Source organism: Neodiprion pinetum, chromosome 1, assembly GCF_021155775.2.
Source record: "Neodiprion pinetum isolate iyNeoPine1 chromosome 1, iyNeoPine1.2, whole genome shotgun sequence".
In the NCBI taxonomy this organism is placed as follows: domain Eukaryota; kingdom Metazoa; phylum Arthropoda; class Insecta; order Hymenoptera; family Diprionidae; genus Neodiprion; species Neodiprion pinetum.
The window spans coordinates 4,894,703-4,913,479 of NC_060232.1; the positions used below are offsets into that span (position 1 = coordinate 4,894,703).

The 18,777-nt window shown below is 36.5% G+C and overlaps 1 protein-coding gene across 1 annotated transcript in view; it reads right to left on the reverse strand.

Annotated features, from left to right (window-relative positions):
* Positions 1 to 616: 616 nt before the first annotated feature.
* Positions 617 to 18,777, reverse strand: part of Sesn (Sestrin) — a 126,459-nt gene continuing 108,298 nt past the window's right edge. The window contains exons 6-11 of the mRNA XM_046622978.2: positions 7,928 to 8,098; positions 4,809 to 4,991; positions 4,049 to 4,298; positions 3,674 to 3,936; positions 3,187 to 3,561; positions 617 to 2,983 (exon numbers count right to left, since the gene is read on the reverse strand). Of these exons, the coding sequence (XP_046478934.1) occupies positions 2,897 to 2,983; positions 3,187 to 3,561; positions 3,674 to 3,936; positions 4,049 to 4,298; positions 4,809 to 4,991; positions 7,928 to 8,098 (1,329 nt within the window). The 3' untranslated portion in view covers positions 617 to 2,896. The remainder of the gene's footprint in view (positions 2,984 to 3,186; positions 3,562 to 3,673; positions 3,937 to 4,048; positions 4,299 to 4,808; positions 4,992 to 7,927; positions 8,099 to 18,777) is intronic.

The window sequence follows — 18,777 nt, forward strand, 5'->3', positions numbered from 1 at the left end:
GCGATGAAACACTAGTCAGAGAATAATTAAAATCAATACATCAATATAATGATAAAAATGCATAAAACGCGGCCCAATTACTAAATAAATAAAAAGAGATTTTTTCGAGGAATAAAAGTGAACTGATGCAATCAAAATTATCCAAGTTATAATACTTGTTCGGTAAATTAGACATTTACTTTTGCCTCGTCAAGATAGCACCGAACGTTATAATTAGACTCAAGCCATTATTTATCATTCATTGCTCTCCGTTGAACATCTTTCTTTTGAAATCATTAGTTAAATGCTGGAAACCGTTCAAGAAATAAAACATTGGTCTATAATCCGTATAATGAATATTGATGTATCTTTTTCTCGCGTTAATGGTTGATATGTTAATTTCCCTATTTATTTATATAGTCAATCAGTTCATGTGAATATATTATATTTTGTTTTATTTCATTATTTTAAAAAAATGATCAGGTTGTATATCATTTAAAATATTGATTTTTGGTCAATTTTGGTCAAAATTTTGCATTCCTCCATCAACAACGTTATAACAGGATCGAATATTTATTGTCAACCAATCATTACGGATGCACCCGCTTCAAACAAATTTTATTAATTTACTCAATGGTCACGTTTCGTTAATCAAATGGATTACTATTACTATGTATGGATTACTAGTTGTGTTTGTCATTCTTTCTTCCATTTTTTTTTAACGCAGCACACGAATGTAATTTATGATTAGACTTTAGAACATAGACGCTCACTTAGACAATACCCTATACATACTATATACCTTATTCGATTTGTAATTATACTTAATCAGTTGATTCGTTAGATTTTTGTTTTGTTCCTTCATGAGTTTCATTGATATATATTTATGTGCGATTAATGATTAACATATACGTTCAAATTCTCAATATCGAATACGCTAATATACAGTGTATTGCGTATACGGATACTGCTTTGATGAAGATGCATAATTCGTAAATTTTTGCGCCACGTTAAATGTTTCACGTTTCACTTGAGGAAATCTATGTTTGATTCGCTTTTTTTTTTTAATAATATCCTTACATGGATCAGCAGCTGACTGTCCTCAACCACCTTATCATTATTACTATTATTGTTAGTCGTATCGTTGTTATTCGTAAGACTTGCGTGTGCAGGTTCCTAAAATGATTCACGCGTGGATAGCGTTTACAGTTGTAGTTTTCAATTTCCATTCATCGAACGTTGTCTTAGAGTGTATTATCCAAAGGCATAAGATTCGTTGATTGGTCTGACCATTACAGGTCATGTTACAATTTTAAACTCTATTATTGGTAGCAAAAGGCGATGCAATTTGAACAACTCGACCTGTAGTTTTAAGTGTTTAAACAACTAAATTACAGTTGACGACGGCCAGCTCTTTTCTTTCCTGAACATATTTCACATCAAATTTTTACATTCACACATAGTATAACATAATATCAGTATTGTATTTGAGGGTTGTATTTATTATATTTCTAGTCAGAAATGAATGGATCCATTCATATTTACAGTGCATTTTTTCGGCCTGGAGAACAAAATAATATGATGTACCCGACTGTATTGAATGTTTTCTATTATCACCTCCGGGCCCATGATACAATTTTAACGATTTAATACGACTGTCCTTCGTTTTTCCACTTGCTTCTAATTTCACCCAGTAAAATATATCTTCACAATAACTCTTCTAACCCACAATTTTTATACATTGTTTTCATTATTTCTAATTGCATTTTATTGTTGTCAAGTTTTGTTTTCTTCGTATAATATGGCGACAATGACGATGACGACGACGATGAGAGAGGATAAAAAATTGTAGAATAAAAAAATTAAAAAAAAGTACATAAATTAAAATAATTCACGATGACTTCTATAGTCCAAGCGCGGTTTTGCGGGATCAGTCAAAATTAGATGTTGGAACGATTGGGTCCGATTTGTGTAGTTCAAATCAATCTAAGATAGTATTTGCATTCGTGACCTGTCGTCAAGTCGTGAATAAAGAATTTACAACAGGGTGGGAACTCTATGTTTGTTCGTTAGATCGACGCCAAATTCGTTTTAAAAATAATAGAGGCGTAGTTTATCATTTTCATTAAAATTAATATTGTTATTATCAAATACGTTAAAATATTTAAACTAATTGTGACAGCACTGAAGCTGATCTTCTTTTATTTTCTCCTTGTTTTTCTTAAATTTGAATATTTGATTTTAATTCACTTTCATTACATGCCCACACGCTGAAGGATATATATTTCATTCTGTTGAACAGTTTCAAAAGAATAATACGTTTAAAAAGAGTGATTAGCAACGCAGCTACATCATAATGCAAGATTAGCTGCTCACAAGGTAGATTTGAAACAACAAACTTTGACTCGCTTTAGTCACAGCTAGAAATAAAAAGGATCCCTGCAGAAGTTGGTGCGATAAATATTCACGCTCAAGACGGCAATATAAATCGCCAAATACTAGATGAAATATCTTTTATTTCCTTACTGAAAACGGTACCCACGCGTATGCAACAATCTTATCGAGAATCGACGACGATGATTTCATGGTCTTCTCAGGTTTCCTTGTCCATCACCTTCGGCTTCCTCATTTTCTCTTTATTCTTATTCTTTAAACAAAAGCCTATATAGCTTGACGTACCCCACTATCTTCGGTAGAAGCTTTTTGTTAATATTTAAGGATCGAACAATTTATCCTTCTATATGTATGTAATCAACATGTGTTTATAGATGCACAGCATATCACGAAACGACACGGCACAGCACAGAGGTGTGATTGTGATCCCAGGAACGAAATCTTGTCCTCGACGGTACGTGAAAATTCGTTGTTTTCCTTGCATTTATTAGAGTAGGCCGAGTCGACTATGTCCAGAACCGTATTAGGTCATGTAACGCATCACGGCGCGAAGTGCATACAACAGTTCAGCTTGCATACGAGCTTCCAGGATCATAAGATTCACATGAATCTGAAAGAAAAATATTTCTCGTATCAAAGATGAGTATGAAAATGCGATAACCGGCGTATGCGATTCAAATCAGAAATCGGAAAGTAAACCGATACTAAATCGAATTACGTAAAATCTCTTCGATGTAAGTAATTAGCTGAGAAATTGACAATTTGGAATCCCAGTGCAGCTAAAAACTTTATCCGATCGAAGTTGTTTCTTACCTTTTCACTATGCTTGAACTCCCTCATAACGCGATCGTAATCCCTCTTGGTGACCCGTTCCGGATAGCATACAGCGCTTTTGATAAAAGTTTTCAGACTCCTCTCGAGCAGCTGATTGACCTCATTGTAGTCGTAATCGTCGTGCCTTATCCCAAACATGCACTGTATGTAATTCCATATCGCGCGTCTGAAACGCGACGTGTCGACTTTGCTGTGAGTCCCCATTGTGTAGTAGGTTAAATTGTAAGCAGTTTTGAATTTGTCGTCCAACAGATTCCCAACGTCGTTGTACAACCGGTTCACCAATGAATAACCGTGATCGTCCCAGGAATAATCCTGGACACGAAACGTCGGTATATCGTTCAGCTGTCCGCGCTGTCGGATCAGAAATAAGCGCGAGATTAGAGAATATCAAGAAAAAGGATTCAGAATCGCAGAGTAAAATTATTACGATTGTAAGTGAAATAAAAAAGAGTCATTTTTGTACCTTGGCAAAATCTTGATAGATGAACGTCGGATCGTCTATGAAAAGGCCGATGTCGGAGTCGAGAACGGAGCTTCGTTGCGGTGCGGCAGTCAATTCCGCAGACTGCGACTCAACGGTTTCAAAACGTTTCGACAGTTCCTCCTGGGTTATTTGATAGGACTCGGATTTTTCCGACAAACGTTTCATACGTTCCATCAGAGTCTCAACGCCAACTTCCTGTTCGCCAAGTATGCTAGGCGAGGGTGGAGGCGACGGCATATTGTCTGCGATATCGAATACGGGAAATACCATCAGAGATGCGAATGGAACTTCGTACAATCATAAATCATCGCCCAAAAGTATGGAGCAAACAAGAGACCAATGCCAAAAACTCACCAGTCTTATCGGTACTTCCGGGTATTTTGGTCGGACTACTGCTCGGCACCTTGATATCCTTAACCGGCTGTACGTTTTTCCCATTATCCTTACCGCTGCATTCCTTGTAGTGATGACCCGAACTGCTGTCTAGCTCCTCGTTTATACCGCATGAGAATACGAACGATGATAACGAGTGAAAGTGGGCTAACAGCACTATGGCATGAACAACTTCAGCCAGGGACCAATTGTCCGCGCCTTTCGTAAGTTTCTGCAAAATTTACATTCAGATTAAGAAGGAACGATTATATTTATCCTAGGTTCTTGCGATGTTTCAAGAAGAATGAAAAAAAATGTACATTTTCATCGGACAATCTTGCAATGTCACAACAGTATAACAATAATAATAATTATCACAGTATACAATCGTGAAGAGATGACGATAAGTTATGGCATTAAAATGACCTCGTCAACATTCGAATAATTAGTTACGCAATTTAAAGAATTCAAGAAATTAACCAGTAAGTATTCTAAATTACTCACATACCGCAATAAGTTATACTATAGAGAGTTTTAGACTAATTGTAAGTCCAGTGTCTAGTTAACATTATTTCATCAACAATGGATAGATTAATTTCTTACATATAAATATAATCGAAGACATGAAAATTTCTATCGTTGAAAGAATTATGGAAGTTTCATCGTGAATTCATCACTTCCACTTTCTGAAAATTGTCTTTGCAATAAAAGGTAAAATCGTAATAAAATCATCGTGGCTTACCTCTATGTGAGTTTTATTTAACAACCAAGGTCGATGAGCCAGAATTTTGTTGATCTCGTACAGGTCCTGAAGTTTGCTCGGTATGGATTTGAGACCTTGAAGCCAGGACGAGGCACCTCCTTGGAGTAGGAATTCGCCCTTTTGCAAATTTATCAAATAGCTGCATTGGTGCCTTCCAGCGGCCTGTTGGCAAACCCATAACATAAATGTTAACGATATTTTCTCCACCTGGTTTTCTATTTTAATCATAAAACGTATCCTTCATTTTATCACTTCTCCTCAATAATGAAAGTAGATTGTGAGGAAAAGGGCATATAATTTCGATAATAATCAACAATAAATAATCCATAAACATTTATCCGCGCACGCAGGCAGGCATGCAAAGTGTAGGTACAATCATTTTTCGCAGTAAACATGTTTACTGCTGTGGCTCGCAAAGGGCTATAAAAAAAAAGTAAATTGCAAGAGAAAAATTGCTCGCTAATACAATAACGACTCGTTCATTTCCCCTCAGCCCTTTGCAAAGGTCATAGTTAATGCGATTTCCTACATTGCGATCGAGATAAGAATTTAACGATCGAGTTCATGGCTTCAATGCGGGATGTTTTTTTTTTTTTTTTTATCATTGACATGATTTATATAAATTTAAAACATTCTTGAAATGTTAAATGAATTATCGCTCATTTTGAATTGATAGTATGATGGAAAAGCTGGCCTCCAAGTTTAACGAAAAATAAAATGTAAAAAGAAAAAAATAATCAAAACATCCGCTAATCAGGACTGCAAAATTAAAATTAATTACACCAACTAATGATCGTAACTGTTAAACATGAAATATAATGATTTTCGTTTCGATGTACATAAATCATACTAAATCTTATTTTTCACCAGAGACATGATAAGACACGTGCCATTTTAACGATTGACGCGAGTATTATATTGTTAGCAAAGTCAGCATGTTTCGAACGAATAAGAAGAAGAATAAGAAGATGCGGGAAAATTTACACCTGCCTGCGTGAGTACGTTTGTATGCCTGCAGTTTTACATTCAGAAATATGAAATGCTTAGTTGGTCTTTGTTTTTCCATCCTAATAACATATGTGCAAAGATTAATTGCATCCGAACTTGCCAACTAGTCTTCCTTTTTTCAATGAACTCCGTATACGATTAATTTTTCTCAAAACGTCAAAAGAAGGCAAATTACAAAGGTAAAAATAAGAGTGGAAAAAAAAAGCTCTCGACGATTGTCTTTTAAAGGCAAGAGGGATAGAAAACCGCGATGCCAAGTTCATCGTTGTACATTATTAAATAACTGCACCATTAAAATAACCGTGAGTATTTTCATGACATAATCTGCGTGTATAATCACAATCCCAGTCGGCAACCGTGCATCGGAACACGTTAGCATGTAAAAAAAAATATTACATAAAGCATTGAAATATCTACATTTACCCAGTGTCTGACAACAATGATTGTAGATAAATTAGTTATTTCAAGACTGTAATTATACATAGAGGTGATAAGACGATAAGCTATTTTTTTTATTATAACCCCCCCCCCCCCCCCCCCAAACCCCATTTGTGAAATTTTTTTTTCACCACTTCTTTTCTCGTTACGTATACACATGCGCATGTGGATGTGTGACCCGCATATTTGACCAAATTGATAACATATCAAGGACAAAAAATGGGGGGGGGGGAATTGTACCATATTATTCTTCACGCGTTTCCTTACGGTAAGTGTATCTAGGCAGAATTGCAGAGCGAAGCAGCAAGTGCGCTTTGATCTAAATCGTGTTGCGATTTTCTCATCGTATGGTACAAAGGAACAAAGCGTATAAAGCTTCTTTGTTCTTCTATCTCAAAGACGTTTGTTCATTTAACGTATTTTAAAATGGAATAGAAAAATTGCTCGTTATCGTTATAGAGCAGTACGGATAAATGAGAATTGAACAGTGAATAACAACGAAACTTGCACAAGTTATGAGCAAAGAAAATTTCTCAACGCGATATTGTAAGAGCCAAAAATTTGTCTCTAAAACTCGAGTGGAAAAAAGAAAGGGTCATTAATTCCCATTAAAATACGAAAGCTGATTCGTAGGTACTTGCTTAATCGTACGGTCATCGTTGTGAGAAATTTTTACTGGAAGTAAAAGCACTTCGACAAATTCGATAATTGCTCGCAAGACGGTTTTTTTCCTATACACACACACACGTTGTTAGAGGCGAGATTGGAGGATGCCGTGGCTGATACTTGAGGCTAATTTTAAGCGTACCGGCCACCGTACAACAATATTTGAAAACTATATCGTAACTAGGTTAACGATGTCTCTTATCAGCATTATAAGTAACGACAATTGATTCACGTTTGCGCACAGTTTTTTGTGTCATATTGTATAGGCGTATGACAAGCAAGTGTATTTTTCCACCCAGAGAACCTGCGCAAGGCGCACACACGCGCACACACGAGATCGATTAGATACATGCCTACGTATGATACTAGAAACAAAAGAAGGAGACCGTTTGATCGATTTATTTTTTTAATTTTTATTTATTTTTTTTTTTTTTATTTTTTTTATAAATACTTTTCATGCTTTTGATACAGCTTTTTTGCTTCTTTTGCCCCGCCAGAATTCAATTCGTTTTGGTGTGTTTGACAAGCGAATAGATGTTTCAACGTTAATATTGTGCCTGAATCATGTGAGTGTATAACGCATATTACATCGCACGAAGAAGGACGATTCTCTTTTTTGCAATTTGTAACAATATCTCGGTTATACAACAAAACTTATCGGGAGACAATAAAACAAATCACTAACGATTAAAATTTAATAACCTTTCGTCGTTTCGGGCCCCCTTGAGATTTATACCCTTTAATTTTCCGTAGAACTAACAGTTGTATAAAAATGTGTGTCGCACGCGTCTTTACGTTTGTTCCTTATAATATCACAAGGCTTAGAGCGCTATATTTTTTTTTTTATTTATATTTGAAACTAAAACAGACAATTGTGCGCTCCAAAACAAAAAATCTCTTTCACTCCGATTCGTATTAGTTTTAACGTGAAATTTTCAACAATTAATTAACATACGTGTATATATATAGAGAGAGTTTAAACTCACCATGATGGCGATTAGATGGCGATAATCGTATGGGAGGGGCCCATCGCCACGCAAAATGAAATGTTGGGTGCGAAGAAAGTGTTCCAAGTACGTTGGGTGCCCAGCCATCACACGAGATACATGATCGAGTCTATTGTTTTGCAAGAATGCGTCCATCAACAGCATGTGAGCCTGAAACCATAAAAGGGGTAAAGAATTGACGTTAGAAATTGACCAAATATTGCAATACCTGTTACATTATCTTATTACTAGCTTATTCTCGCTACATCGATCACAAGTTTTTTTATCTTTCCTTTCTCTTCTAATTTCAGCGGCACTGTAAGCGAATTAAGAGGCACGTAAAATAACATATGGTATGTAAATACGTTAAAAACATTGTATTGTGTTAAATATACGATAAGACGTGTTCGAAGAAAGCATAGCATTTATTAAATAAAAGTTTGACATTATAGTGTGGAATATTTAAACCTGTCATTTCGCTCTAATACTCGATGCATTGACATTATTGCTTCGCATACGGGCCAAGCTTTTTTTCCCTTGCCCCCTTCCCTCTCTTATTTTCGTTGTGGAAATGATTGGTAAACCAATTTTTTTGTCCACCTGCACATGCTATTAGACACTCTTTGCTTCTAAGAGAGCAACGAACTAGGTCGGTGAACTTTACCGACCTATCGTTGTTTGTTTTTCCCTTCATTCTATTTACTCTTATCTGTTTAATTTCTTCTTTTTTTTTTCTTTTACTACCCATTACCCAGCGATGCGTTTTTCTAACTGTACACTCGAACGTTTCGAAAGGCGAAGTATTATCAACAAATCGGGGATACAAAACAGCGTTCGAATGGCATACTGTTTTTCCCCCTCTCAATTATCAAACAAATACGAAAAATTTTACAAAAATTTGATGCAACAACCGTATTGAATTTGCGTGCATAATTTGAGAGATTCATCGGTGAGAAAATAACGATGAAAATAAGTGAATAAATGAATATGGAAGAGTAGCGTCGAAACGGCATGACTTTTGTGTGTTTGATATAAGATATATAATACAAACGTGCGGGCAATATTAATTTTCCAATACGACATACCGAAAGATCGTACAATCAGACGCGACGCGATCCATATCCACGTTTTTATACATGTAATATACAGGTATGTCGTACTTGTCACAACGCAATATACATTATACATGTACAAGTTTCGCGACGTCAGACTTTCGCCGTACATAACACGCGTATCAAAACTGCTCCGTTTACACATGAATGTACATATAACATAATGTACAACAACACAGAGATGATGCAATCCAAATACCCAGTTGCGGGAGACTGTCAAGTAGATATTACTACAGTACAGTAAATAGATTGTTGGTAGTAACAGACACTCGTAACAAGTATCTACGTACCGTCAAAAAGTTCCTAGTAACTTTAAAGTCCGATAAACGAATGAGAAGAAAAAAAAAAAGAAAAAAATTCTTCCTCAGATCCTTTAATTCGAAGAAGACACGACGAATGAAAATGACGACAAGATGTTCGACTAGAATGACGTTTTTAGTACGGCCTGTAATAAATACCGCACTGTACCGACGTGTGGAGTGAGTGAGACAGAGAGACAGCGGTGATCCAGCAATTCCAAGTAAATCCGCGACCAGCTCAACATAACATTAAATATATGAGATAGGCATACGTACGTAGGTCGAAATTATAACACGGGTAAGAGTTTCTCGGGTTTCTCGTGCGGTTTGTCAACCTCTCCCTCCCAATCGCCCGGCTAAGTCAAGGAATGTAAATAGAGAGGGGAATTTGATGACGAGACGCGAAACGAAACTGCCGGCACGAGTATTGAATAAGCGGTAGGAGAAATCAGCTGATTCGCAAACTGTGTAACGGAAGTCTCAAGACTGCGTTTCGACCGTTCGGTGCATTCGTCGTGTTGTAACTTTAGGCGCCACTTGACGCACACAAACGCAAACGCAAACACCTCTTATAACCGTATACCGTATATTTCGTCTACAAATGTTGAACTTCAAAATATCTCATTTCACAATACGAAAGTACAATACAAGTACATACATGTATACGCGTATTCATTAAGTACCGATCGAAGCTGATCTATCTATTCCTACAACACCTACTCGGCGTAAAAAAAATTCAAAAGGTCACCAACTGTAACGACAAGGATTTTATAAATTACATGGATATACCCAATAATATGCCGTAAACACCGTCGTATTCGCATTTCGTGGCGAGGAGAAACGACACTTGTGTACCAAAGATTTCGCATATCGGTGAAAAGATACGGTTGACGAGAATATGTACCTGATCAAGCGTTTGTCCCGAAATTTAGACAAAAATTTAACAATTGTGGATTCTGTGTAATTTTCACCACGGTTAAGATTCTTCATTATTATTTTTTTGCACGTTTTTTGTTTGTCTTTTTTTTTCTTTCTTTTTTTTTTTTTTTGTCCAATTAACGTGTTTGCGATAACGTTCGTCCTCAAACGCGTGTGTTTCAAGTTTTGCGAGAGCATGACAAATGGCATTCCGAGATTCAAAAATAGAAACTATTCGCGCGTACGAAAACGTAACGTTTGCGTAAAATTTGATTGCCTCGATTCCATCTTGCAGATTATTGCAACGAAATTTATTACCAGCCGAGTGCCCTGTTATAACACATCGCGACATGAGTAAAATTATATTTTGAATTTAAAAAGCTTGAAATGACGGAGAGAAAAAAAAAACATAACGAGACTCGTTTATATTCTACAAAACGTGAACATTTTTTTTTTAACGTGTCAATAAATTAGTTAGAGAATCGAGGAAATAAAAACGAAGGAGAAAAAGGTGAGGCTAAAATGTCCGAACACGCATGTTATAAGTAAGTATACGAAAATAACTAAATTTCGAGAATCGGATCCAACTCTCACAGTGTGCCTAAAACGGCCTTAAACTTGTTGGTCTCGACTACATTACGTTATCAGTTGTTTAAGTATCTAATATTCCGATTTATTACCGTCTTCATTTTTCATGATATTATTTGATAAAGAGAAAAATAATCAGAAAGCGAAGTAAAAACTATTCCACGACAAGAGAAACAACATCGAGATTTTATCACTTCTACAATTATAAATTGCCGTCGAATCCATCCAGCAACAAAGTTATTATATACAATAAACCGGATGAAAGAGAAAAAAAATATTGTCATCTTGCGTGTGAAATTCGATCCAATTGAAATTCCGCGGTTTCACAGATATCCTGTACGGTGCATCGGAGATTGGAAAAACGAAATTTGCCAAGCAAAAGGATTTGACGAGGTGGGAGGGAGGGGGGAGAAAAAAGAAAAACAAGTGACGTCAAGCGCGAATATGCTCCAACAATTTTGTTTTGGCACGGAGGCTTGGCAGATCGCCTTTGAAAAGAAGATCTCTTTGGCTTTGAGGACGATTAAAAGCCAACTCGTAAAGCGGCTGCGTGACGCAAGCGGGCCGATTTGGTTAGCTCATTCGGCTACAGTACGAACTCGTTCTCCTTTTTCTTTTATTTTTCTATAATTTTTTAATCACTCTTCATCGTTTCGATTACTCGTGCACGTATATCTCGCCATCAATTTTTACAACTTGTCAAGTACCGCCGTGTACGGTACATTAACCATCGTCGTCGTCATCATCGGCGTTGGCCACCCACTCGATCGTCGATAAATAAAAAAATAAATAAACAAATAAATAAAACAACGTTATACGAACGGACATCCATATTATACACATAGAGTAGATATAACTATTATCTCGCGTTAAGTATAAAAGTAACGACAAAAATTACACATGTAACACACGAAACGTGTACACACAATTAAAAAAATACACTCGCACGCTAGTAACGACGCGTATTTTTCCACATCTCGTTATCCTCGTCGTTATCAAAATCTGTTGCCCCGTTGAGTTTTATGAACGCCGCAAGAAAACAAAATGAATAAATAAATACAAAATAAACAAATAGATTAAAAAGAAGCGAAAGAAAGAAGACAAAATCACAGCTTTCCAAATATTCGTTTTACACGGTCAGCAGGTACGTTGTTTTCACCCTTTGCTTGCCGCGCAATATTTGAATTTTTATCGCGGACGCGCACCACAAACTCAATTCGTCCATTACACATCACATCGCATCACATCACATCACAACACCTTGCGCGCCTGCATAGACATCGGATTTTATAGTTAGAGCTGCCTCTCTGTCCAATCGTCACTGACCGAGGTATGTATGTACGTACTTATATATATATATATATATATATATGTACGACAGATACCTGCATCCGGGTACCGCAGGGACAGAAATTCAATTGGCTTCTTTTCCCCGTACCGAATACGAAGAACGTTGCCAAATGGTAATTGCAACGAAAGTAGGACTCTATCGCGAAATCGCGTACAATGAGATTTGGCATTAATCCCCGCGCGATTCATCGGCAGCAGACCAAACTCTAAGTCTAAGTCTAAGTCCAAGTCGTCCGAGTTAAGTGCAGGTATAACAAACTTATCCGAGAGTCGTTCGTACAATTAAATATAAATACATGCAGAGGTATAAAGTTCAAGAAATCGGGATCTCGGTATTAGCTTAACACTTTTTACACGCTGATAGGAAAACGCATGAAAAAACACACACCCCACAACGTCGATATTGATTGTAAAATAACGAATCGGTAACGCCGAAACTAACATGTGAAATACATGAAAAATTGCTCAACTCCGACGAATGCAAAACGGTATCAACCACATTTGTACGTTCTGTAATACATGATATTATCATACATACATACCGTAACGTCGCAGGGGATATAGTGCATACGATGCAGCTTTTTGCCGATATAGATACGCGTATTTCATACAAACGTTACAGAGAGAGAGAGAGAGAGAGAGAGAGAGAGAGAGAGAGAGAGATATCTGCGAGGCACGTGAATTTATTTATTCGCTTTCTCAAAATTACATAACGTGTATACAATTTGAATGTCTGGCGTTCCTCTTCTACGCATACGAGGAGAATGAACACCCTGTACATCGTAGCACGTTTTTTCTCTCTTTCTCAGATCAGTCGTATATCTCGGTTTGCGTCTCAGGGTCTCGATATCAGGTTAAAAAAAGATACGGCCACTCGAGCGCGTGTGTGTGTGTGTGTGTAGGCCATGCGTACAAGTCTCTCTATTAAAATTAATGTACTTGTTTATAAGCGAGCTTCGAGAGAGGAATTAAGGAGTACAATAGATACACCTAAATCCGTTCTCGTCGAAGTCGTCTCTCTCTCTCTCTCTCTTGCAAAACTGCAGCAGCCGACCATACAACAATGTTCGAATGCTGGCGAATAGGTGTAAGGTGTACAGACGCCTTTCAGCTGATTTCAAGTACGTACTATAGAACGGTAAGAACAAGCAAGAGACCACCACCGAGATCTCGCTTTATTTTATCTCCCGCTATCTTTCTTTTCCTCTCTTTGCCTTGGATTCAACACTCGTACACAGCCACTGCAGTGTTGCAGCCTCGCGTTATCTTGAATCGCGTTTACCGAAAGCTGCTGCTGCTGCGGTCCGAACTGCAAATCCAGTCTTCGTCGTTGCATGCTTAGGGACGTTCCTTGCCAAATCGACAAACTTTCATTCCGAACCGTATTAGGTATCTGGGATGCGATTTTTTCATTCATATCGTACGTTTTTCTTTACAACGAAGCCGAAGTTAGCAGCCAGACGTGTTAAAATTTTTCGAAATAGAAAAATACGGTTTAGTTTTGTACCAACAACGTTACAAAAGTATCAGGGAGTCCAAGGTGTTTGAAAAAATTTTGATTCTTGGACTTCACTAACTTATTCGAATGAACGATAGAACGTTTGGCTGCTAGCTCAAGTATCGTTTCTTTGAGCCGGCACGCCGTTTTCATCGCTTCTTTTCTTTTCATTTTTCTCAGAATGATCTTGAGTAAATTATTTCCTCGAGTCTTAGATCGACCGCGATTCTTCGGTTTACAGAACTCGAGTGATCGATAGGTATTTAAAAAATTTTCTAAAGCTGTGTATAATTTATCCAAATGATTTCAACGAATTTCCAATATTTTGTAAACACAACTTTGACCTATAATGGAATTAAAATCGAGTCAATTTATCCGGAAAATTGAATGTTTACGGTCTATTTCCATAATCATCGTTACGTACGATATATACTTGTATTTTTCTAATTTTCCAAGGTTATAAGTCTAAAATTTCAACACCGGTTCCTTTAATATAAACGCTTTGGGGGGACAGAAATCAATGCAGATATCTCAAATACAATCTCGTAATAAGATGTATCTGTCTACTCTGATAATTTCGACATAAAAACAGCAGCCTCGCTAATCTCACACGAAATCAAATAAACATCTATGTATAGATTGTAAAATATGATCCGAAACCGAATCAAGTCCTCTAATCTCTTCGGTCGTTCTTTTTTCTATTTTTATTATTATTTTTTTTCCTCTTTCGTTTCATTTTGTTTTTCAATGTACTTGTAGAAACATCGACTGTTAGACGCGAATCGTGTAATACGTTCTTCTAATCTTCCCGCATTTACATCTAAGCCACACGATATCAACGTTCACCGGAGTGACAAAAATTTTCCACTCGCGTTATAGGTAATATATACGCTTCGCACCTATATTAACTATATTTGATTTGTAATGATACGTAAAATTGCTGTACTTGCACGGTACGAATGATTTAATAAGTTTAATATATATATATCTAAGCCATTAAATAAAACAGATCAGCTGCACAGTATCAATAAAAAAGTTTGTCCACAATGCAAAATATTCACGACGATTAAAGAAACAAGGTACACAGATGTGTATTATAGGTATACGATTGGTTGACAGATGCGGAGAGAATCCTTGAGAAAGTGTTGATCAATATTAATCTCGATAAGACACTTGCCAACGGTTTATGTACCTTGCGTCTTTATACGTACATAAAGAAGTGAGACGACAAAGTGCAGCTATTACTGCATCTCTATGCGTCATATATTTACACGATATCGAATTTATCTCTGCACATAATGCATTCTTCTATTTAATTTAACGGTTTAGACAATAACAGTGCATCTACGTGCGTGTAAAAAAATATTATACATTTTTAGTTTCCGGAGTGGTAAAAAGAGGAGAAAAGCAATAATGAATGCGTAAAGTATGCGAATGTATATTACACGCGAAAATGCAATGCAACATAGAGATTAGATTTTAAGCAACGATTCGTTGATCCTGGATTATCAAAGAATACACATATATATAATACGTAACATGATTAGGTACTGGTGTTAACGGTTGCTTCATGATACGTCGGCAGGTTTAAAAATTCATTCGTCAACAATTGCGATGATGATAATAATGATTAATCCTGATGCCGAATCAGGTATGTACGTATATGACAGATGGATTGTACGTATGCAGGTGGCGTCACGTGTTAAACGCTTCATTGTGGAAATGAGACAATAGGCAAATGGATTAAAATTTTGTCGTCTGTAACGTCCGTGAGACGAGATGATCCTTCATTGGTACGCGAAAACGCGATTCGTATCAGCTGACTGAAGATTTTTTGATAAGAGAGCGAGTGAAATTATTTTTCACAAGTATAGACAGATATTGGCGGTTGATCGTATAACAATATCGTGTAAAACTTTTGTCCCCCCCCCCCCCCCCCCCCTCTTTTCTCATATTTACTTGTTTGTGTTGAAAAACCAACGGATTCGAATGAAAATGGTAGAAAAAAGAAGAGCAAGAAGTGTGACAAATTAAAAAAGATCATGTGTCTAAAAAGAGGAATTTCATTACGCATTGCGAGTTACTATCAAATCGCCACATTTTTTATGGTTTTCTTTTTTCTGGCGGTAACAATGCGGCATCATGTTACATCACATCTGCGAATATGTGTCTGTATAGGTATGTATAATAACAGTATATGTATACGAAATAATTGATACGCGTGTCGGTTAAAAAACAATGCTTGCCTAATTGAGCCTATCCACAAGAATAACAAATTGCGGTTCGTAATCCGATTAAAAAAAAAAAAAAAAAAAACCAATTAAAGAGAACACACAAATGTACGTCTACACAAAACAATGATAATAATGATCAACAACAACAATAAAAGATGTAATAAAAACAGAGAGGGGGAGGGGGGGAGTTCGAGCTGTTAATTAGCGGGCATCCGTCCACGCAGAGAAAGGCTCAACTACAACTACACACCATAAATGTAATATCTCGAGAGTTGAGCTTGACTTGTTTACGCCTCATAATCTGCTTCCACCAGTCGAGTAACACTCATTTCCGGTGCGCTAGTTTTCTTCGTTGATATAATTTTGGAAGTGAAAAAACAAGTAGTCGCAGGGTGGGCTGGAAGAGAGGGAGAAAGAGAGAAGGCAATTAAAAATAAAAACAAAAGGAAAAGGAATAACGATAAATACATATTGTTATTTATCATTATACCGACACGTGGATGCGGAAGTTGAAGTATCATCGTGACAAAAACATTAATAATATTAATAACAATAGTCAATAAATCAATATGACGATATTGACGATTCTGCGCTGCTAAAATATCAATTAAGTACACATATTCGCTGCCAATATCACGAAATTTTCTCAGTTTCTTTCTTTTGTTTGCTTTTTCAAAATTTTTAAACAAAGACGAATATTACACAGTTGGATTAGAGGACTGAAGGGTAAATAGGGGGGAAGAAGAGAGAGGATCATCCTGCCTCTTATCACGTCAACATGTTTACCCGGATTCTACCGTGTTCATTCAATTAGGCGAAGCAACGATTATAAAAATGTTAATGACGAGAACTACGTCAGCCTTGTTCCCCATGAGCCATGAATGTGTTTAGATTAACATCGTGTAGAGGCACTATAACGCGGGCATTGTTATACTCTGTGCACACAGCTAAAATATTTATACATAATGCACATTCGGGCTTCCCGTGAAGACGCGCCTAGACGAAGAGATCACGAAGGCAGATAGTATCGTTACACATACCTATAGCTTGAAAAGTTTTCTTTCTGCTGCGCAGTTTGACATAAATAATGCCTAGAATTCTGACTTGAAAACAAAAGAAAAAAAAATAAGGAAAAAAAAATCAACCGCTAATCGTGCGGGACAAGTCAACGCCGTTTTACATCATCGAATCGCGTACGGTATTGAATATTCAATCGTTCAATAATTGTTCATGTATTTACGTAATTTCAAACAAACTGCGGTCAAGTGCATTGTACTGCTGATGGAATAAAAGTGAAAAATTATATGAGAAATATATATAATCGGTTACTTTTATCGATTAGACACAAGAGAGCTTTTTTGTAGAGCATCAAAAGTTCTACAGAAATGTACTAAAAAGACTCTCTTAATCTCGACGGTTAAAGCCTCATAAAATTCCAAAGTAAAAAAAAAAAATTCCCCCATGTTATTTAAATGGGAAATACATATCTGCGATGAGGGACCTTTTAATTTAAATATGACGGGCTAATACTTGCAGAGGGTTTTTTTGAGATGCCATACAATCAATTTTTCATTATATCGAGCGAAAAAAAAACAGTCATTATATTTTTATTTTGCCTAATATATATATATATATATATATATCGTATACGTTATGTACACGTACATTGTATGCGTATTATATTTCTAACGAAGTGGTGAATCGTCAAAAATTGTGTCAATTGGAATATAATTGACAATTAAGGTGACATTTCATTGGAACTGACCGATATACCGAGATAACGATATTATGGGTATGCTTCGTATAACGTAGACATTAAACCGTGCTTTAATTATAGGTATAAATTTTGTCACGATCAATCCGAGTTGGTATTGAAAATTCATACATGTACAATAATAATACAGGAATACATACATGTGTGTGTGTGTGTGTGTATATACACGTAACACACAGACACCCCGACAGGGATGTATTATCGTGTTGTACACAAGGTATAATAAATGCTTCTCTGGTATTTCTCGCCAAAAAAACATTGTTGTTGAAAAAATCACGAATAAAGATGAAAATATCCGATACAGTGACAAGTTGCCTCGTACGTTATTAACAGTCCCGTAAACGCATTTCTATATCCTAATGATTTGTTTTTCACGAGGCGAATATACATCGAAATATAACGCGTATCGATACTTGGTTTGAAAAATATGCCAACGACGTCACCATTCTCAGGCCTCACACTTGAATGTGTTTAATAGAAATGAAGAATAATAAAAATGACCACGAAATAATTACGGTTTGAAATATTTCACAACCTGCAGATCGAGACATCGGTATTCCGTTCAGAGTTAGAAAAACTGAGTCGAAACCAAAAATTAGTAATTGTTGAGAGAAAACTTGTCTCTTTCTAACGTCTGAAGGCACGCCCGATATATTTTTTCTCTCGTTGTTGCGTAATTGTAACTCGCGACTTGTCGCTGCTGCATAAAATAAAATTTTTGCGACTAGGCGCGAAACGATCCGAAACAACAAAAATCAAGTTTCCTTGCCAACGGCGAACATAATTATAACCCGCATCACACCGCAATCCGTGTTTTCCACGTGTTTACACTTAGATCGAAAGTAAAAAGAATCTTAAAATTCAACCTTAGATGTTGCACGCGCACTCGCACACGAGTTACGCGAAAAAGAGATAAGAAATAGAAGAAATAAATAAAAAACACGAAAAACCCGAGTCAACTATACCCAAAGAACGAACGTAAGAAAAGCTAGTTTAACGAACTTAACGTCTGCGTGGAATCTCCACGGTACAGAAGAAAAGTATTTCTGGATACGGAGGAAAAAAGCAAGAAGAATG